Source organism: Ranitomeya imitator, chromosome 2, assembly GCF_032444005.1.
Source record: "Ranitomeya imitator isolate aRanImi1 chromosome 2, aRanImi1.pri, whole genome shotgun sequence".
In the NCBI taxonomy this organism is placed as follows: Eukaryota; Metazoa; Chordata; class Amphibia; order Anura; family Dendrobatidae; genus Ranitomeya; species Ranitomeya imitator.
Window position 1 is genome coordinate 300,606,031 of NC_091283.1, and position 23,330 is coordinate 300,629,360.

Here is a 23,330-nt window from a genome sequence, read left to right on the forward strand (position 1 = left end):
CTTACCATGTGCCCAAACAGTGGTTTACCTCCACATGTGAGGTATTGGTGTACTCAGGAGAAATTGCCCAACACATTTTAGGATCCATTTTATCCTGTTGCCCATGTGAAAATGAAAAAATTGAGGCTAAAAGAATTTTTTTGTGAAAAAAAAGTACTTTTTCATTTTTACGGATCAATTTGTGAAGCACCTGGGGGTTCAAAGTGCTCACTATGCATCTAGATAAGTTCCTTGGGGCGTCTAGTTTCCAAAATGGGGTCACTTGTGGGGGAGCTCCAATTTTTAGGCACACGGGGGCTCTCCAAACGTGACATGGTGTCCGCTAAAGAGTGGAGCCAATTTTTGATTCAAAAAGTCAAATGGCGCTCCTTCCCTTCCAAGCCCTGCCGTGCGCCCAAACAGTGGTTTACCCCCACATATGAGGTATCAGCGTACTCAGGACAAATTGGACAACAACGTTCGTGGTTCAGTTTCTCCTTTTACCATTGGGAAAATAAAAAAATTGTTGCTAAAAGATAATTTTTGTGACTAAAAAGTTAAATGTTCATTTTTTCCTTCCATGTTGCTTCTGCTGCTGTGAAGCACCTGAAGGGTTAATAAACTTCTTGAATGTGGTTTTGAGTACCTTGAGGGGTGCAGTTTTTAGAATGGTGTCACTTTTGGGTATTTTCAGCCATATAGACCCCTCAAACTGACTTCAAATGTGAGGTGGTCCCTAAAAAAAATGGTTTTGTAAATTTCGTTGTAAAAATGACAAATCGCTGGTCGAATTTTAACCCTTATAACTTCCTAACAAAAAAAAATTTTGTTTCCAAAATTGTGCTGATGTAAAGTAAACATGTGGGAAATGTTATTTATTAACTATTTTGTGTCACATATCTCTCTGGTTTAACAGAATAAAAATTCAAAATGTGAAAATTGCGAAATTTTCAAAATTTTCGCCAAATTTCCGTGTTTATCACAAATAAATGCAGAATTTATTGACCTAAATTTACCACTAACATGAAGCCCAATATGTCACGAAAAAACAATCTCAGAACCGCTAGGATCCGTTGAAGCGTTCCTGAGTTATTACCTCATAAAGGGACACTGGTCAGAATTGCAAAAAACGGCAAGGTCTTTAAGGTCAAAATAGGCTGGGTCATGAAGGGGTTAACATCTATTTATTTTTTGTGAGTACTAACTGTCAGACACTCATTACAATCGGCCTCCGCTGACAACACCAATGCTGCCTGTGTACCCCTGCAAGATAATTCCAAGTGCATAGAGCATACTTTTGTTATGTTAGGCCTACTAAGCCTGTCTGCGGTCCCTCCTTCCAATAGTCCTCCACTGACCACACCACTGCTGCCCGTGTACCCCTGGAACCTATTTTAAAGTGCCTACAGCCCACTTTTGTTATGTTAGGCCTACTAAGCCTGTCTGCGGTCCCTCCTTCCACTAGTCCTCCACTGACCACACCACTGCTGCCCGTGTACCCCTGGAACCAATTTTAAAGTGCCTACAGCCCACTTTTGTTATGTTAGGCCTACTAAGCCTGTCTGCGGTCCCTCCTTCCACTAGTCCTCCACTGACCACACCACTGCTGCCCGTGTACCCCTGGAACCTATTTTAAAGTGCCTACAGCCTACTTTTGTTATGTTAGGCCTACTAAGCCTGTCTGCGGTCCCTCCTTCCAATAGTCCTCCACTGACCAGACCACTGCTGCCCGTGTACCCCTGGAACCTATTTTAAAGTGCCTACAGCCCACTTTTGTTATGTTAGGCCTACTAAGCCTGTCTGCGGTCCCTCCTTCCACTAGTCCTCCACTGACCACACCACTGCTGCCCGTGTACCCCTGGAACCTATTTTAAAGTGCCTACAGCCTACTTTTGTTATATTAGGCCTACTAAGCCTGTCTGCGGTCCCTCCTTCCACTAGTCCTCCACTGACCAGACCACTGCTGCCCGTGTACCCCTGGATCCTATTTTAAAGTGCCTACAGCCCACTTTTGTTATGTTAGGCCTAATAAGCCTGTCTGCGGTCCCTCCTTCCACTAGTCCTCCACTGACCACACCACTGCTGCCCGTGTACCCCTGGAACCTATTTTAAAGTGCCTACAGCCTACTTTTGTTATGTTAGGCCTACTAAGCCTGTCTGCGGTCCCTCCTTCCAATAGTCCTCCACTGACCAGACCACTGCTGCCCGTGTACCCCTGGAACCTATTTTAAAGTGCCTACAGCCTACTTTTGTTATGTTAGGCCTACTAAGCCTGTCTGCGGTCCCTCCTTCCACTAGTCCTCCACTGACCAGAGCAATGCTGTCCGTGTACCCCTGGAACCTATTTTAAATTGCATAGAGCATTCTTTTTTTAATTGTAGACGTACTAAGTCTGTCTGCGGTCCATAATTGAAATTGTCCTCCACTGAACAGACCAATGCTACCTGTGTACCCCTGTAACCTTTTTTAAACTGCATTGTGCCAAATTTTGTGTTTAAGGCCTACTACCTGTGTCTGTCTGCGCCACTCAATACAGCTGTCCTCCTCTGATAAAAGCTGAGCGTCAATAGTCTGGTTTTCAGCCTATAGGAATTTGAAAACTGCATTGGGGCTACTACTTCGGTAGGGCCTACTAACGGTGTCTGCCGCTCCAAGGTGTTCTCCAGGTTGCCACATAATCGAAGCTGCATAGAGCCTATTTTGTTATTTTACGCCTACTAAGTCTTTCTGCAGTCCCTCCTTCCAATTGTCCTCCACTGAGCACACCAATGCAGACCGTGTACCCATGTAACCTTTTTTAAACCTGCGTCGAGCCAACTTTGTGGTGTAAGGCCTACTTGTAGTGTCTGGCTGCGCCACTCAATACAGCTGTCCTCTTTACAAAAAATGACCAACAATTATCTGGTTTTCAGCCTATCGGAATTTTAAAACTGCAGTGGGCCTACTAGTTGGGTTGGGGCCTTCTATCGGTGTCTGCCGCTCCTTGCTGTTCTCCAGTGAACAAAGCTGTGCTGCCTGTTTACTACTGTTGCCAATTTTGAACTGCATTTAGACTACTTACTGATTTGGACCTACTCTCTGTCTCAGCCTCTCATTACAGTTGTCCTCCACTGCAATGCCCCCTGGTTAGTCCTGTTACCAATTTTGAACTGCATTTAGCCCACTTTATTCTTTGGGCCCATATCTGTTTCCCCCTCATCCTGCCCATTGCCCAGCCAGTGATAGATGAGTCTACTGGTACATTGACCCATAACGCAACATTCCCCGTGCACGCTACACTGCAAGATTGTGACTCTGCTGAAAGTCAGGTTCCCCTTCCCGCATACCATACCACCTTACACGGGGACAAAGAGGAAGGTGCAGATGAAGGTGCAGGTTCCTTCATCAGGTGGGGGGAGGAATACTCGTTGGCGACGTCACTGGCACAGGGCCCCTCATAGTACGCAAAAGTGTCACTGCCGGTGGGAGGCGCCCCCGCCATGCAAACACACCGCCGTACTTTGAGGGGCCCTGTGCCAGTGCCAATGCCAACTAGTGGGCCCCCCCTGCTTCCTCAGGATCACAGCACTTGCAAAGTTGAAATACTTACCTCTTCCTGCTCCACTGCCGTGACGTGGTCCACATTTCCTGGGCCCCCTAAATACTTGAACCAGCCCTACCCACCACAACTTTAGCCAAATGACCCCCAATTTCCAATGCCTTACTATTATTATAAGGTAAATTTAGATTGACAAGCTTCAGTAACAAGAATGTATGTTTTTTGCCATTAAAATGGGCACTGTAGGTGTTTTCCTGGCCTCCACTCACTGCCGACTATGCTCCCCCATTGACTTGCATTGGGTTTCGTGTTTCGGTCGATCCCCGACTTTTCGCGATAATCGGCCGATTCCACTCGACTCGACTTTTGAGATAGTTGGGTTTCGCGAAACCCGACTCGACTCTAAAAAAAGTCAAGGTCGCTCAACCCTAATCTGGAAACTGCAGTGCAGTCAAAATAGTCACTATTCCTATAGATTAATTTATTGAGGGTTATAATTTACAAAATGGAGTCACTTTTCATCTGATCTGGTTTTCTGCAATTTTGTCATAATTAGGGATTCTGCAAATGGTGTGCCCCATCTCCTCTTGGATCTGCTCCTGCAACGTCTGCTTCGGACACCAGACGCGGCTTACTAATTCTGCAGGCGATGCTGGTAACAGAGGTGGGGTTGGAACCAGAAGCTCTTGGCGGTACAGGCTCTTCCCAGCCACTAAGATTAGGGTGCCTGGCATCTGTAGTACCATCCAGTCTGGCAGTATGGGTGTTTGTGCTATCAGCTGCAGTAATCTGCTCCCTGTTTTAGCCAATTGGAAAGCACCACACCTTTTTAATCAGTTAAATTTGTATTAACCATAACAAGATTTACAACAGATCACATGTTCATACTCATTTTATGTTTTACAGTAAATTAACCCCCCATGGAGACCATATCAGGAGCAAACAATATTTTGTCCATAGTTCACAATATCAGAGTTCCCGTTTACCATAAGTTGTACTCTATAATACTATATACTAGTATACCATAAATTAATCCTATCCAACCACGGCTGCAATAATTTATGGAAGAAATCCAGCTTGTCTCTCCTGGTGTAAATACTTATCAAGTTGAATTATGTGGTTCATTTGAGCAATGAATTCGGAGGCTCCTCTCTAACCCAATATTTTGCAATCAGTTTCCTTGCAGCAAATGATAATCTTGCAATTACAATTTTAGCCGTATTGCCAGTTAATATTTCGTCCACATACCCTAATATAGATATCAACGGATCCCTAGGGATAATGTACCCATACACCACTCCAATGAAGTTCAACACTACAATCCAATAGGAGGACAATCTGGGACAATCCCAAAGCAGATGCAATATGTCCGTCTGAGATTGAGAACACCTCGGGCAATCAGAATTGGACTTCGAAAGCACCACACCTTACTACAGCTTGAAGCATATTGCTGGAATCTGCCAGATACAGCCTTGATCTCCTCTAGTTCAGTCCTCTGTGCTCAGCTCCCGGCTTGTGTATTTGTTTGCTGTTGTTACCCCAGCCTGTTTACTGACTACTCCTATGTCTCCTGAGTTAGTATTTTCTCTGGCCTCGTGGTTCTGACACGGTTATCTGTCTATTCTTCTTCCCATCTTACTCCACAGAACAGCAGGTAACACTGTGCTTCAAGCCTAGGGGTCTCTGTGTAAGTCCAAATCCATGTAGAGGGGTTAAAGAAGTTAAAGGGTAATGGGCAAAACTGTGACTATAGACAATAACACATCTACTGAAATGATCAAGCTGAACAATCATCCTCAGGAAAAAAAAAGAGTAGTGGTGAAACTTCTCTGGAGTAATTGGAGTATGGGACTCGGTGGCTCTAAGCAATAAAAACTATCGTAAGGACCAATATTTTCTGTCAGATAAATGTCAAGAAGAAATATTAGACATTTAAATAGAACTTTTTATGATAGTGCAGAGCTGAGGGATCTTAAATTTAGATCTCAGGCATTTGGTAACTGAAACCTTTTTCTAAACACCACCAGGGAGTTACAGACTCAGATAAGTGAGGCAGGCCGATCCCACCACATTCAAACTATCATGCAGAATGAACATGTATCAAAAAAAAAGTTACATCCTCAACAACAACATAGGTATGAGGGGAGAACTCCAACACTAAACCGGAGTTGCACTCATTTATGGTGGACTACTGGAGCTACTATGAGTCCTGACCAGAAGAGTAGAGAAAGTATTAGCGCCCCCATTTCAGGAGAGATTACTGCACAATCCGAATTACCGTACATACTCGAGTATAAGCCTACCCGAGTATAAGCCGAGACCCCTAATTTTGCCACAAAAAACTGGGAAAACTTAATGACTCGAGTATAAGCCTAGTGTGGAAAATGCAGCAGCTACCGGTAAATGTCAAAAATAAAAATAAATACCAATAAAAGAAAAATTAATTGAGACATCAGTAGGTTAAGTGTTTTTGAATATCCATATTGAATCAGGAGCCCCATATAATGCTCCATACAGTTCATGATGGTCCCCATAAGATGCTCCATACAAAATACACCCCATATAATGCTGCACAAATACTGATTATGGCCCCATAAGATGCTCCATACAGTCATTTGCCCCATGTAATGCTCCATAAATGCTGATTATGGCCCCATAAGATGCTCCATACAGTCATTTACCCCATGTAATGGTCCATAAATGCTGATTATTGCCCCATAAGATGCTCTGTTCTGTCTCCGCCAACAAATATTGTTACCCCGATTATCTGTTTGCATAATTGCAGGTTTCTCAGTATGGATATATTCATACCTTTGTTTGTGATGCTTTGGCTCCCTCTAGCGGTCAGAGTTATGTTGGCAGTTCCATTTTCTGTTTTTGGCATTTTCCATTTCTCATTCTCCTCCCCCTTTGCAATGCATTATGGTAGCTCAGCCTCCATTTCCCTCCATTTCCCTTTCACTTCCTTCAGTCTGCTTTCAAGGAAAGACGCTTGTACTTCATCCCCCTTGCGATTGCATTGCCGGTATGTCTTTATGTTTTCTCTAGATAATCCCTGCTCTATATTAGCCTAGCTTAACCAGTTGTACTTCTAGTTCAGTTACTAGCCTTCTAAATGTTATGCATAATGTACATCATGTGTAGTATGTATTTGTTCTATACCATGCACTGATTCTATGTATATCATTGTTCACAGTTTCACCGCATCAATATACCACTACGTTTAATAAAGCACAGACTCAACCACAGTCTCCTTATTGGACCCCGGTATAGCGGTTTAGCTGACTGTATAGCTACGTATGAGCCTGCCTGATCTAGTGAGGACAGAACATGCTCCATACAGTCATTTGCCCCATATGCTCTTGCTGTGATAAAAAAAAAAATCAATCACATACTCACCTTTCGTCGCTCAGGCCCCCGGCACTTTTTATATTCACTTGCTTCTCTTTCCACCGCCGCCAGCCGCCGCTACATTCCCCATCCACTGCACTGACTGCTCAGGCAGAGGGCGGCGCGCACTAATTGCGTCACCGTGCCCTCTGACCTGAGCATCAGTGCAGTGGACGGGGAACGTAGCGGCGGTGGAACGGGGAGCAGGTGAATATCGCGCACTGCTTATACTCATCTGCTCCTGGCGCGGTCCCTGCTTCCCTGACGTCGGCAGCTTCTTCCTGTAGTGAGCGGTCACATGGTACCGCTCATTACAGTAATGAATATGCGGCTCCACCCCTATGGGAGTGGAGTTGGGTCCATATTCATTACTGTAATGAGCAATACCATGTGACCGCTCACTACAGGAAGAAGCTGCCAGCGCTGGGGAACCAGGGACACCGCGCCAGGAGCAGGTGAGTATGCTTAGACAGCTGCCACTCCACCTCTCCTGCCGACCCCTGGGTATGACTCGAGTATAAGCCGTGAGGGGCAAGTTCAGCCTAAAAAAATGGGCTGAAATTCTTGGCTTCTACTCAAGTATATACGGTATTTAGGATTGAAAACATAATGTATTTTATGACATGGAGTGAATCCATGAAACCAGGGCTCGAGCCATGCCAACACATCTTCTGCAGGTGTCAATAAATGTACATTGGGTACAAAAAGTATTCAGACCCCTTTACATTTTTCACTCTTTGTTTCATGGCAGCTATTGCGTAAATTAAAAAAAATTCATTTTTCTCATTAATGTACACTCTGCGCCCCATCTCGACTGAAAACAAAACAGAAATGTAGAAATTTTTGCAAGTTTAATATAAAAGAAAAACTGAAATATCACATGGTCATAAGTATTCAGACGCATTGCTCAGACACTCATATTTAAGTCACATGCTGTCCATTTCCTTGCGATCCTCCTTAAGATGGTTCTACGCCTTCATTGGAAACCAGCTGTGTTTAATTAACCCCCGAAGCCTTTTTCAGTTTTGCGTTTTCGTTTTTCACTCCCCTTTTTCTTAGAAACATAACTTTTTTATTTTTCCATCAATATGGCCCTGTGAGGACTTGTTTTTGCGGGACAAGTTGTACTTTTGAATGACACCATTGATTTTACCATGTTGTATACTAGAAAACTGGAAAAAATTCCAAGTGCGGTGAAATTTAAAAAATAAATGTGCAATCTCACTCTTGTTTTTGTTTGGCTTTTTTGCTACGTTCACTAAATGCTGAAACTGACCATCCATTATGATTTTCCAGGTCATTACGAGTTCATAGACACCAAACATGTCTAGGTTCTTTTTTATCTATGTGGTGAAAAAAAAAACAAACAAACAAACTTTGTTAAAAAATAAAAGGTTGGGTGAGCGCTTATTTTTTGCGCACTGAGCTGACGTTTTTAATGATACCATGTTGGTGCAGATACGATCTTTTGATCGCCCGTTATTGCATTTTAATACAATGTCGCAGCAACCAAAAAAACATAATTCTGGTGTTTTGACTTTTTTTCTCGCTATGTCGTTTAGCAAATCAGATTAATCCTTTTTTTTATTGATAGATCAGGCGATTCTGAGCGCAGCAGGGCCAAATATGTGTAGGTTTGATTTTATTTTTATTTTGTATGAGCAAAAGGGTGGGGGGGATTTTAATTTTATATTTTTAAAAACTTTTTTGGTTTTACTTTTGGCATGCTTCAATAGTCTCCATAGGAGACTAGAAGCTGCCACAACCTGATTGGCTCTGCTACATAGAGGCGATATTCAGATCATCTCTATGTAGCTGATTTCCTCACTTGCTATGAGCGCCGACCACTGGGTGGCGCTCACAGGAAGCCGGCACTGATAACCATAGAGGTTTCCAGGAGACCTCAGATTGTCATGCCAACACACCGGTGACCCGCGATCACCTGACGAGTTGTCACTGGTGTGCGTATTTCCTTCGCGATTGCCAGAAGCGAAATTTAAATGCCGCTTCAGAATTTGAAGCGGCATTTAACTGGTTAATAGCCGTGGCTGGATCTCGATTCCACCCGTGGCTATTGCAGGCACATGTCAGCTGTTCAAAACATGATGAAAGATGTGGGCTCACCACCGGAGCCCACATCAAAGGGAGGAAGTCTGACATCGGCGCACTAGTACGCCCGATGTCAGTAAGGGGTTAAACTGATAGGAATTGATTTGGAAAGGCACACACCTGTCTATATAAGACCTCATAGCTCACAGTGCATGTCAGACCAAATGAGAATCATGAGGTCAAAGGAACTGGCCAAGGAGCTCAGAGACAGAATTGTGGCAAGGCACAGATCTGGCCAAGATTACAAAAGAATTTCTTCAGTACTCAAGGTTCCTAAGAGCACAGTGGCCTCCATAATCCTTAAATGGAAGAAGTTTGGGACCATCAGAAGTCTTCCTAGACCTGGCCATCCGCCAAATTGTGCAATCGTGGGAAAAGAGCCTTGGTGAGAGAGGTAAAGAAGAACCCCAAGATCAGTGTGGCTGAGCTCCACAGATGCAGTAGGCGGATGGGAGAAAGTCAACTATCACTGCAGCCCTCCACCAGTCGGGCCTTTATCGCAGAGTGGCCCGGAAGCCTCTCCTCAGTGCAAGACATATGAAAGCCCGTATAGAGTTTGCTAAAAAAACACATGAAGGACTCTCAGACTATGAGAAATAAGATTCTCTGGTCTGATGAGACAAAGATGGACCTTTTTAGTGAAAATTCAAAGCGGTATGTGTGGAGAAAACCAGGCACTGCTCATCACCTGCCCAATACAATCCCAACATGATGACCGCATCATGTTATGGGGGTGTTTTTCAGCTGCAGGGACAGGATAACTGGTTGTCATTGAAGGAAACATGAATGCGGTCAAGTACTGAGATATCCTGGATGAAAACCACTTTCAGAGTGCTCTGGACCTCAGACTTGGCCGAAGGTTCACCTTCCAACAAGACAATGACACTAAGCACTCAAAGGAGTGGCTTCAGAACAACTCTGTGACCATTCATGACTGGCCCAGCCAGAGCCCTGCCCTAAACCCAATTGAACATCTCTGGAGAGACCTGAAAATGGCTGTCCACCAACGTTCACCATCCAACCTGACGGAACTGGAGAGGATCTGCAAGAAAGAATGGCAGAGGATCCCCAAATCCAGGTGTGAAAAACTTGTTACATCATACCCACGAAGACTCATGGCTGTAATAGCTGTAAAGGTGCTTCTACTCAATACTGACCAAAGGGTCTGAATACTTACGACCATGTGATATTTCATTTTTTCTTTTTTAATAAATTTGCAAAAATCACTACATTCCTGTTTTTTTCAGTCAATATGGGGTGCAGAGTGTACATTAATAAGAAAAAAATGAGCTTTTTTGAATTTACTGTTATTGTACAGAAATTCGCACTTGGCCCTTACTGCACATTTAATGTTGTCAATCATAAAAGCGAAGTTTGGTCAGAAAGACTGGACCTGGTCTTGTAGGGACCATATGAGCACATTCAGCAGCACAGAAGGGAGAGAAGGTAGATTCATCCAATATCAGGGATCTAAAAATGGCCCAAGCGATCCATAACAGGATGACCAGCCAGAGACATAATATTAGGAAAGGTGTAATCTGTCACAGTCTGTTTAGGCATTTCGCTTTAGAATATAAACGAGATCCCACCAGATTAAGACTCAATATATTAGAACAAATATCAGAACGTGTGTCTAATAGGTCCCAAAGACTTGTGAATAAAGAATCCTATTGGATTTTGAAACTATCCACACTTAAACCGGAGGATTTTCCCTGTACTATATTTTTCTTTATATGGATTTTATTGTGCATCCAATATGCATTTTACATCTATTTGTATTGTTTTGTATACGAAGAAAAGTTTTAACAAAAAACTGCACCAAAGGTGCGGTTTAATTAATGAATTAAGCAATTGGATCAGTGACGCCGTTCTGGAGGATATAAAACATCCACAATGTATCATTTGTATATGCCTGATTGCCCTTAACTGGAGATATGGGGATTTATTCACATGCAGGAGTCTGCTACAGACTCAGTCTGCTGCAATTCATCTTTTAACTTCCATCTTTTAAAGGGAACCTGTCACCCCGAAAATCCCGGGTGAGGTAAGCCCACCGGCATCAGGGGCTTATCTACAGCATTCTGTAATGCTGTAGATAAGCCCCCTGATGTAACCTGAAAAGGGAAAAAAAGACGTTATATTATACTCACCCAGGGGCGGTCCCGCTGCTGGTCAGGTCGGATGGGCGTCTCCGGTCCGCTGCGGCGCCTCCTATCTTCTTTCCATGACGTCCTCTTCTGATCTTCAGCCACGGCTCCGGCGCAGGCGTACTTTGCTCTGCCCTGTTGAGGGCAGACAAAGTACTGCAGTGCGCAGGTGCCGGGCCTCTGACCTTTACGGCGCCTGCGCACTGCAGTACTATCCTCTGCCCTCAACAGGGCAGAGCAAAGTACGCCTGCGCCGGAGCCGAGGCTTCATCTCTGTGTTATCCTGGCATCTCTTTGAGTGGTCACTCCAACCCCTCCCTCTCTTTATGACCTCTGCTTAAGTCTCTACATCTGGTCTCCCATACCCATCCACCTCCTCATTCACACCTGATTGCCCTTAACTGGGGATATATTCACATGCAGGAGTCTGCTACAGACTCAGTCTGCTGCAATTCATCTTTTAACTTCCATCTTTTTAATTATGATTCTGAATTAGACTGAATTGGACTGGAATTATTATTATTATTATTTATTTATATAGCACCATTGATTCCATGGTGCTGTACATGAGAAGGGGTTACATACAAGTTACAGATATCACTTACAGTAAACAAACTAACAATGACGGACTGATACAGAGGGGCGAGGACCCTGCCCTTGCGGGCTTACATTCTACAGAATTGACTGGAAGGTAACAGAACACCGACCACTACAATGCTTCGGTTTCTTTTCTCTTTCACCCCCATACTACTTTACTTCTTACAATCTCCTGCAATCCCTCCACCTAGTAAGGAAATAGTCATTTCTTCCTCCATCCTCCCCAGCCATCTCACCTTCTCCTCAGAACTGTTCCTCCACATACAATCCTTTTTCTCCAGACACACACGGCCGCATAATGTCCTATCCTGCTCCCACCTTCTAATATTCTGTCTGCTACTCCTCATCGCTGGTGACATATCCCCAAATCCCGGCCCTCCCCAACTCATCCCCACACTCGTTTCTAACCCCCTGCCACGATCCTCCGCATGTTTTCCCAACCATGACAACCTCATACCCATTCATCCAGCCCCCACTCCCCCGCTCCCACTACTTGGAGCACTATGGAACGCACGCTCCATCTGCAACAAACTGCCATTTATCCATGACCTCTTCATCACCAACAAACTCTCCTTCCTTGGCCTCACCGAAACCTGGCTCACCCCCTCTGACTCGGCCTCTCCAGCTGCGCTCTCCTATGGCGGATTCCACCTCTCTCACACCCCTTGCCCCAGCAACAAACGCGGTGGAAGAGTTGGCTTGCTCCTGTCCGACACCTGCTCCTTCACTCCAATCCCGCTACCACCCTCCGCTTCTCTTCCCTCATTTGAGGTGCACTCTGTCCGCATCTATTTCCCCTCCAACCTCCAGCTGGCTGTCATCTACCGCCCCCCAGAACTAGCCATCTCCACCTTTCTCGACCACTTCCCCACCTGGCTACTTCATTTGCTCTCTGTTGATATCCCCACTATCATCATGGGTGATTTCAATGTCCCCATTGACACTTTCACCTCAGCTGCCTCTAAACTTTTATCACTGACTGCTTCCTTCGGTCTCACTCAATGGTCCTCTGAGGCCACTCACAAAGATGGCCACACGCTGGACCTCATCTTCACCCGCCTCTGCTCCCTTACTAATCTCACTAACACACCCCTCCCCCTGTCTGACCACAACCTACTGACATTCTCGTCCCTCTCCTCTCCTAGTGTGCAGCCCCCACTCCACAAACTCACTCACCCTTGCAGAAATCTCAAACATCTCAACTTACAATCACTCTCGGAGTCCCTTCTCCCTCTCACAGACATACCCTCCCTTCATGACACAGATGCTGCTGCCACTTTTTATAACACCACAATAACAGCAACACTCAATTCGGCCGCCCCGCTCATGCATAGTAAAACTCGTACAATTAACAGGCAGCCCTGGCTGACCAGCCTGACCAAAGAATTGAGACGGGCTTCCAGGATTGCTGAGCGGAGATGGAAGCGATCCCACTCTGCCGACCACTTCACTGCATACAAGCAGTCCCTCGCCAGCTTCAAGTCTGCGCTCACTGCCGCAAAACAAACTTACTTCTCATCTCTCATATCCTCCCTGTCCCACAACCCTAAACAGCTTTTCAACACTTTCAATTCTCTACTCCGTCCCCCCACACCTCCTCCCTCCCCCCTCATTTCTGCTGATGACTTCGCCTCTTTCTTTAAACAGAAGATCAATACGATCAGAGAAAGCTTTGGCCCACAGCACCCACTACCCCTCTTAGCTGCTCAACCCTGCTCCTCAAAAACCAGCTTCTCCACCATGACAGAAGATCAGCTCTCCACCCTCCTGTCAAGATCACACCTCACCACCTGCACGCTTGACCCGCTCCCATCCCACCTCATCCCTAACCTTTCCACGGTCTTCATCCCAACCCTAACGCACCTCTTCAACCTCTCACTCACAACAGGTGTCTTTCCCTCATCCTTCAAGCATGCCAAGATCACACCCATCCTCAAAAAGCCCTCCCTCGACCCATCCTCTGTGTCTAGCTATCGCCCAATATCTCTTCTCCCTTATGCCTCCAAATTGCTGGAGCAACACGTCCATCTTGAACTGTCCTCCCACTTCTCCTCCTGCTCCCTCTTTGATCGGTTACAATCAGGCTTCCGTTCCCATCACTCTACTGAAACTGCCCTAACTAAAGTCACCAATGACCTACTAACTGCCAGGAGCAGGCGACACTACTCTGTCCTCCTTCTCCTGGACCTGTCTTCTGCTTTTGACACTGTAGACCAGAGGTCCCCAACCTTTTTTGCACCAGGGACCGGCTTTAAGCAAGACAAGTTTTCCATGGCCCGGTGGGGTGGGGGTGGGGCAGGGGTGGGGCTCTGGTCATATGGGGGTGGGGTTATGGAGGGGTGGAGCTTAGTGCATACTTATCATGTAATTATGACATTTATAATGAGAATGTGATTCACACATTCACACACACACATTCTCACACACACATTCACACACACACATTCACACACACACACACACATTCACACACACACACATTCTCGCACACACATTCTCACACACACATTCACACACCCCTCTCACCTCTCCTCGCACTCTACCACAGCATCTCATTGCCTTCCTCTGACACAGCCGGCCGCTGAATGATGACGTCATCCAGCGGCGCGTCTGTGTGAGAGGAAGCAGGAAGACAGATCGCTGGGCAGCGGAGCTGCGGGGATTTCTCCCTGCCCGTTGCAGCCACCCTGCAGGGGCTCCCCTCCACCTCTGCACACGTTGGGAGCCTGCGCTCTGCAGCTTCTCTGTGCCGGATGTCAGCTTGACAGTCGGCACAGAGAACAGCTGACTCCCTGACCGGGGGCGGCAGAATGCAGCCGCCGGTGGAGACACTGCGGACCGCCGAATGAGGCGGCCCGACTGCGCCCCTCCCTGCCGGCTGCGCCCGGGGCAAATGCCCCGGCTGCCCCCCCCCCTAGATACGCCACTGGGCGTGTCAGTGAGGAGAGCCTGCCGCCCCACCCCATCAGGAACACACCATGCTGCGCAGGAGGGCTGCGTCACTAAGACCCGCCTGACGCCCCGCCCCGTCCTGCATAATGTTCTCTGCCGGGAGCTGCGAGCTGTCACAGAGCGTGCTCTGACCAGGCGCAGGGCCGCGAAGCTAGCTGTCAGCGGCGCCGCGGACCGGCTGAAAAACCTCAACGGCCCGGTCCTGGTCCGCGGACCGGCGGTTGGGGACCTCTGCTGTAGACCACTCCCTTTTGCTACAAATCCTCTCATCTCTTGGCATCACAGACTTGGCCCTTTCCTGGATCTCGTCATATCTGACAGACCGAACATTCAGTGTCTCCCTCCCCCACACCACCTCCTCACTTCGCCCCTTGTCAGTCGGTGTTCCTCAAGGCTCTGTTCTAGGACCCCTACTCTTCTCCATCTACACTTTCGGCTTGGGACAGCTCATAGAATCCCACGGTTTGCAGTACCATCTCTACGCTGATGACACGCAGATCTACCTCTCCGGACCTGACCTCTCCTCCTTACTTACCAAAATCCCGCAATGTCTGTCTGCTATTTCATCCTTCTTTTCTGCTCGCTTTCTACAACTGAACATGGACAAAATAGAATTCATCATCTTTCCCCCATCTCACTCTACCCCTCCACCAGACCTATCCATCAATGTCAATGGCTGCTCACTATCCCCAGTCCCACACGCCCGGTGCCTCGGGGTGATCCTCGACTCTGCCCTCTCTTTCAAGCCACATATCCAAGCCCTTGCCTCCTCCTGTCGTCTCAAATTCAAAAATATTTCCCGGATCCGTGCTTTCCTTGACCGCAACACTGCAAAAACGCTAGTGCATGCCCTTATCATCTCCCGCTTCGACTACTGCAACCTCCTACTCTCTGGACTCCCCTCTAGCACTCTGGCACCACTCCAATCCATCCTACACTCTGCTGCCCGACTAATCCACCTGTCCCCCCGCTATTCCCCAGCCTCTCCCCTGTGTCAAGCCCTTCACTGGCTTCCTATCACCCAGAGACTCCAGTTCAAAACCCTCACACTGACATACAAAGCCATCCACAACCTGTATCCTCCATACATCTGTGACATGGTCTCCCGGTACATACCTACACGCAACCTCCGATCCTCTCAAGACCTCCTTCTCTACTCCCCTCTCATCTCTTCTTCCCATAACCGCATCCAAGACTTCTCCCGTGCTTCCCCCATACTCTGGAACTCTCTACCCCAACACATCAGACTCGCGCCTACCATAGAAACCTTCAAAAAGAACCTGAAGACTCATCTCTTCCGACAAGCCTACAGCCTGCAGTGATCCTCAACCTACTGAACAGCCGCACAGCCAGCTCTTCCCTCTCCTAGTGTATCCTCACCCATCCCCTGCAGACTGTGAGCCCTCGCGGGCAGGGTCCTCCATCCTTATGTACTCGTGTGCCTTGTTATTTGCTCATGTTTAATGTATTTGTCTATATTTGCCCCATATTCCCATGTAAAGCGCCATGGAATAAATGGCGCAATAAAAATGTATAATAATAATAATAATATGCCTGAGGAAGGAGCTGGTTCACATCGGAAATGGGTAGAATATTAAAATGAAAAGTTTGGGGGTTTTTTACGTTCATTTGTTTTGATAGCCAACTTTATGGCTCAGCACTTGGCAGCGCTTTTCAAAGCCCTGATTTTTTCCTTCCTCCCATATCAGGGATTTTGGAAGCCAAAAGCATCATTACCCTCTGTTTTCTCATCATAATATTTTTCTAACTTGTCAGCACATTCTACGTACGCTGTCATTTGGCTTTGTAGTTTACAGATCTGGGCAGGTAACGGTCAGAGTCTTCTAATCTCAGGGGGTAGTTGGATCCTCCAGGTGGTAAGTTCTATAGAAAAGGGCTTTCAATGCCCAAAGTCACTTGGACAGTTTTGGGTGGAGAAGAATGTTGTGGTCTAGAGGCAAAATGGTGATCACACAATTGTGATACGGCCGCACTACACCTCCGATAAAGCAGCCACAGCCGGTGACTGAGAAGAATCTGTGACTTCTCTGCATTTAGTGGTCACTACTCACCTGGGTAGTCATATGTAGGAATCTCCTCTTTACACCGCTCATCACCCCTCACATATGTCTCTGTAGTATTAATATGGGTCAGATCTTCACCCTGAAATAAATATTGCAAAAGTCATAGACAGATGGAGAAGTCACATCTATGATCAGCTCTAATCCTGCCATCTCCACCGTTCTCATAACACAAGTATAAAACATATAATACTGGTGGATAAAGCAACACTGAACACAAGACCTTCACAGCCATCTACACATTGTGACAGAGTCACTGGTAAGCTGATAGAGGGGAGATATGTGTCACTGCGCTTAACGGCGTCAGTGATGTGAAACCAGAGCATTTTTTCTCCAGCACACTACGTGTTGTGAGGGTTACGTTGCATAAACAGGCCTTGTTTTATGTGGACCTTCACAGAGCGGGTGGGAGAAGGTCCACTTTATCTTCCCTGGCAGACCTGCCAGGACCTGCATGAGGACATGATCATGTGATCAATCACATAATGGGGAAGTTACAGGCTTGGGTTGAAATAACCGAGCTCTACAGGCAGTCTGGGTTCAGCTAGCCTGGAGAGAGGAACCTCCAGAGGCTTTGTGGCTCGTCGAGTACAGACTGAACCTGGCCTGCTCCAGAGCGGGGGGCCACCCACAACATACGGACTGTGCTGCAGCATTTTTGTACTCCTTTATCGTTTTGTTCCTGTTTTATCCATGACATAGGGTATACGTGAGTTCCGTGACCTGGAAAAAATTACCCCAACCCCCTTAAACAGATCTCTTAACAATCTAAAGAATAAACTTCTAACGTACTCAAAACAGCAGACGGAGACATATGTTGGATTTAATTGGCCACAGCAGCCATTTTATTAAATAAAAGATAACAGAACTTTTATGACAACCCAGAATAGGAGGGGCGGTCCTCGAAGCCCCAAAGTTATAAAAAACTCAGTATCCCAAAAACTCCACAATGTTCAGCCCAGGATGAGTCTTACCCCCAGCCGTAAAGCACCAGCTCAGGGATAGATAACAACCAATCCTGGTCCACCGAACCCACCCCCATGCCAGGGGTCCATAAATCCACCTCACGCGGAATAACCGTACCGCGCCTTGTTAAATTCTCTCATGGGGTGTCCAGGACCTCTCAAGATCCCCACCCCATTGAACCACGATTTACCATTTCCACCGACTTCGAGGACCTCCACCCCCGTCAACTGCCGTGACAATACCCTGACAGCATTCACATAACAAAATAAATACATTTAGATGCCTCTTAAAACAATACTCCAAAAGCCCACATATGCCGACTTCACCCCCCCCATTACCCTAACCAAAAAAGGGAGGGTGGGCGGGAGATTCCTCACTTGTCACGCAGGCACCTAAAATGGATGCCTGCGTGAGGAGCGTGCCCCTTTTTATGTGCCCCCTCCCCACAGTCCCCTAGTTCCACCCCTTATTTTCAAAAAATGCCCCTAAAGCCACCCCTCAAGTTCCCAGTTAACCCCTTACCACCGTATCCCTTCTAACTGCTCCAGCTCCCCAGGTCCCACGTAACCCCGTCATGGCGGCCTCCCTTTACGTGCCGTGGGCCCCCAGTACGGCCTTTCTTGACATAGGGTATACGTGAGTTCCGTGACCTGGAAAAAATTACCCCAACCCCCTTAAACAGATCTCTTAACAATCTAAAGAATAAACTTCTAACGTACTCAAAACAGCAGACGGAGACATATGTTGGATTTAATTGGCCACAGCAGCCATTTTATTAAATAAAAGATAACAGAACTTTTATGACAACCCAGAATAGGAGGGGCGGTCCTCGAAGCCCCAAAGTTATAAAAAACTCAGTATCCCAAAAACTCCACAATGTTCAGCCCAGGATGAGTCTTACCCCCAGCCGTAAAGCACCAGCTCAGGGATAGATAACAACCAATCCTGGTCCACCGAACCCACCCCCATGCCAGGGGTCCATAAATCCACCTCACGCGGAATAACCGTACCGCGCCTTGTTAAATTCTCTCATGGGGTGTCCAGGACCTCTCAAGATCCCCACCCCATTGAACCACGATTTACCATTTCCACCGACTTCGAGGACCTCCACCCCCGCCACGAACACGAATGGCCTGACACCTTAGCCATTCATGTCCCTCCACACCTTCAAGCTTAATTCAATGCCACTACGGATAGCCAAACACCACATATCATTACCCACCGCGTTCAGGTGCACGCCATCAGCTCTCCAGTAAGCTCCGTGACCCGATTCCAAGTCCACATGTCTCACGGCCAACGCGCCATTCCTCACCATAAACCGAGATATGGCCCTGTTTATTTTAATCCGGGCCCTGTTCACCCCCTCGTGTGATCTAGCACCTCTCCATCTTTTACGGGGAATGATGTCGGACCACACCAACAACACTTTTGGAAACATGACCCAGAACCTCAGGATATCGAATTTGATATCCTTAATCAGCTCCCTACAAGACCGTTTAGCCAAATCATTCCCCCCTAAATGTATCACCACGATCTCTGGCACTCTATCCAGTCTAACAAAACGATGAAATTCAGGTAACCATTCCTTCCACACCATCCCCCTTTTACCGATCCATCGTAAAGTCACTGTCTCTCGAGAAAGACCCAACTGACGACCGTCCGGACGAACCGCAGCACGCAACGCAGCCCATACAACATACGAATGCCCCATGATCCAGACGAGCATCGGATCAGGCCCTGCAACACAGAAAGAAAGGCAACAAACAATTAACTTAACACAGCTTCTAACTCACAATAGGTTTGGGCGAACATACGACTGGAATCTTGAAGATTCCCACCTCCCAATTCTCCGAACCACATCCTCACCAAGGCCCCACCTAGCGGCCTCAGTCGCTGCCCCGATCCTGAAGGAGTGACCACTATATTGTGTTGCAGGTAAGCCCGCTGCCGCCAAACATTTCCTAAAAACAGAAATAAACTGAAAACGGGACAAGAAAGACCCATTTTCGTGCACCAAGAATGGCTCGTCTAACACCCCGCCCTTTGCCATGTACTTCTTCACGGATGCCACCGGGCACACCGGGGATCCTTCAACATTGAACAACACCACTTTGCACCCTTTCCCATACACGTCCGTTTTGGAAGCCTTAATAAACACTACCACCTTATTCCCTTCGACATCCACGTTTTCTCTTAACAAAATACCTTTTTTACTAACGGACGGGCTAACCAACTCACCTAACCGAAATGCCCCAAAGAAGGCCAAAGAAAAGGCTGCACAGAACAGAACCACTTCCCATTCGGAAAAACACACCTCTTGCAACTTCCGCTCAATGGCTGAGAGCACCTCATAAGATACGGGTCGGCGACCGTCCGAAGCCTTCCAGCCTTTCTTCCAACCCCGAACAACTTGCCGAACCAAGAAGGATTTCGTTATATCCTTACCCCCCCTCCATTTAAGGTTGAAGGCTAGCCCCGCCAGAAACTTATTCAAACGTGTCACAGACCAACCTGCCTCCCAATGATGACCTAAGAACAACAACAAACCATACTCCTCCTCCATATCCTGGTCCATACTTGACATCCAGGATTCCCACAAGCTCCAAGCCTGATTATAATGAGACCAAGATGAATCCGCGAGCGATTTGGTAAATAACTCTGTTACGGCCCTCACGGCATGTTCCACAACTCCACTGGACAATCCCGGCCCGCGCTCTCCGCCTGTGGTGCCAAATCCCGGAAAAGCTGCCACTGAAATTGAGAAAGAGCAACAACTATTGGATCAGGCGCTGACAAGCTAACTTCAGATACAATCCATAAGTTAAACTTAAGACCCAGGAAAACCAAGTGCTGCAAGACCTTCACTACTGCAGGCGTAGCCGCTGACAACGAGTTTACCGCCGTCACCGTTCCAACATGCTCACAATGAAAAGAAATCTTCAAATTCCTCAATTTGTCACCCCGCAGGGCCAACGCAACTACCCTGGGGAACAAATGCAACAGTAGCCGGTTGTTTGTTAACCCCTCCTCCTTCCATTCTTCCGGCCAAGCCGCTGCTGACCAGCTACCATGAAAGAAAAGACCAAAGCCACTCATTTCAACGACATGCACCAAAATGCCCAAGGAGGTAGCATCTGCCACCGGCTGAATCCACAGAGATCTGCCATTGTACTCGTCCAGAAAATCCGCCCACATCTTCAAATCTTCCCGAAACTCTTTCTTTATCCTGATGAAATGCAAAGGGGACTTTACCCCTACTGTTGCCAAGGATAGGCGGCGGCAGAACGCTCGACCCATCGGCATGATCCTACATGCAAAGTTCAGTTTTACTAACAACGATTGCAAACTGCGCAAATTTATCTTCTTCAAACCAATCGTATTAACCACATCTTGGCGCAACGCGGTAACCTTGTCTGCAGGTAGCCTACATTCCATTGCTACCGTGTCGATTTCAATGCCTAGGAAGCTCAACACTGTCACCGGACCAACTGTTTTATCCTCCGCCAAAGGCACCCCGAAGTTTTTTGTCACACTCTCCATTGTATGCAACAAAATCGAACAATCTGCTGATTCCGCTGGCCCTATAAACAGAAAGTCATCCAGATAGTGCGAACATGAGCGTATCCCAGACACATCTTTCACCACCCATTCTAGGAACGTGCTGAAGGCCTCAAAGTAAGCACATGAAATCGAGCAACCCATGGGAAGACAACGATCAACAAAGAAGCCGCCATCCCAAAAACAACCCAATAAATGCAAACTGTCAGGATGAACTGGCAACAAACGAAAGGCCGCTTCGATGTCGGTCTTAGCCAGCTTAGCCCCCTTTCCACATGCTCTAACCCACTCCATCGCTGAATCGAATGATAAGTACGACACCGAACTCAACTCGGGATCAATACCATCATTAACCGAAGATCCCTTCGGAAATGACAGGTGATGGATTAACCTTAATTTATTAGGTTCTTTCTTAGGGACCACGCCAAGAGGTGACACCCTCAGATTTGCAATCGGAGGGGCGACAAACGGGCCTGCCATTCTTCCCAGAGCAACTTCCTTATTCAACTTCTCCGACACGACCTCCGGGAATTGTAACGCCGATTTCAAATTTTTTCTTTTTAAACTAACATCCTGCTCAACATAAGGGATTTTGAAACCCTCCTTAAAACCGTCGCGCAATAAAACTGCAGCTGACCTATCAGGGTATCTACTTAGAAAGGCCTCCATCACGACCCACTGCAACGGAGTCACCCCATTTGTCAGCTGAATCTCCAACTTTTTGCCTGTTACCCCTGAAACATTTTGAAGCGCTATGCACCCCCCCGCAGGTTGAACACTCGTGCCTATATTTACACTTGCTCCCGAATCTGCATATGCCATCATTGAAGGCGAAACACAGTCCCTTCTGCAAAGCCGCCGAGTGTCCTGACTGCCCTGAACTCCCGGCGCCCCCGTGAAAAGGCTGGCTAGTCTGACCTAAACGGGACGGGACCATAACTCTCATCCACAACGCTATGTCCTTGTGATCCCACCTGATACTTGGCCTAAAAGCCTTACGCTGACGAAACTGTTCGTCATAGCGTAACCAACCCTGTCCCCCATAGGTCCTGTAAGCCTCCCCTATGGCATCTAAGTAACAAAATAATGCCGAGCAATTTTCCGGGGCCTTCTCCCCGATTACGCTAGCCATAATAGCGAAAGCTTGCAGCCAATTTGAAAATGATCTGGGAATCAGCCTATATCTCCGTTTCTCCTCATCTTCTTTTTTAGAGTCCTCCCTTCTAGGTCTATCCAAATTAAATCTCTCTAGGGGTAAAAGAGAAAATATTTCTATGTACTCCCCTTTCCAGATTTTTTCCCTAACCTCTTGTTTTAAATGTGCCCCTAACGGGCCCTCGAAGCAGACATAGACCTCCCCCCTAGCCGCATCGTCTAGTTGCGGTACATCCTCCTTTTCCTTATCCTGCAAAGCTCCCTCACCTGGTGCATCAATTCCTGACCCAGGCCCTGGTGCTGTTCCGTCCTTCTCCCTTGATGAGCTCCCCGTGTCTGCCGCAGGACCCGCACTGCTGGATGTACCCGTAACTTCAGACAACTGTCTAGACCCCTCAAACGACCCCGTATTTCCCAACCAAGCAGCTGACGGCAAAGACCCCCTGCTAAGACCGGACCCCCACAAGCCCGCTAGCTCCCCTAAACCTCTAAGGATTAAACCCATACCCCCGCTAGCAACTCCCGAAGTAATGTCACTATTCCTAGCTTCAGGGGAAACTATGCCTGGCAAATTAAAGATAGGGAAAATGTTCTCACCTAGCTGCCTGGGTGCTGTGAGCCCAGCAGCCGAAGATCCAGCTCCCAGCCGAAGGTGTCCTGCATCCCGACCGGCTTGATCCGCGATGTTGCCCGCCGAACTCCTGGCGGCCGTATCCGTGTCCTGGCGACTCGGTGATGCCGTCGACTGCCCTGGTGCTGCGGAAAGGGAAAAGGCCGAGCCAGCATCCTGCCGCCCGATGGAAGATGTGCGGCTCCTTGCCACGGATACGTCCCCGGCACTGCGTACCGAAGCGACGG

At 47.3% G+C, this 23,330-nt stretch overlaps 1 protein-coding gene across 1 annotated transcript in view; it reads right to left on the reverse strand.

Moving 5' to 3' along the window:
- The window catches only part of LOC138663352 (oocyte zinc finger protein XlCOF6-like), a 65,602-nt gene that overhangs the window by 19,970 nt on the left and 22,302 nt on the right, over nt 1–23,330 (reverse strand). The window contains exon 6 of the mRNA XM_069749532.1: nt 16,785–16,875. Within this exon, the coding sequence (XP_069605633.1) occupies nt 16,785–16,875 (91 nt within the window). The remainder of the gene's footprint in view (nt 1–16,784; nt 16,876–23,330) is intronic.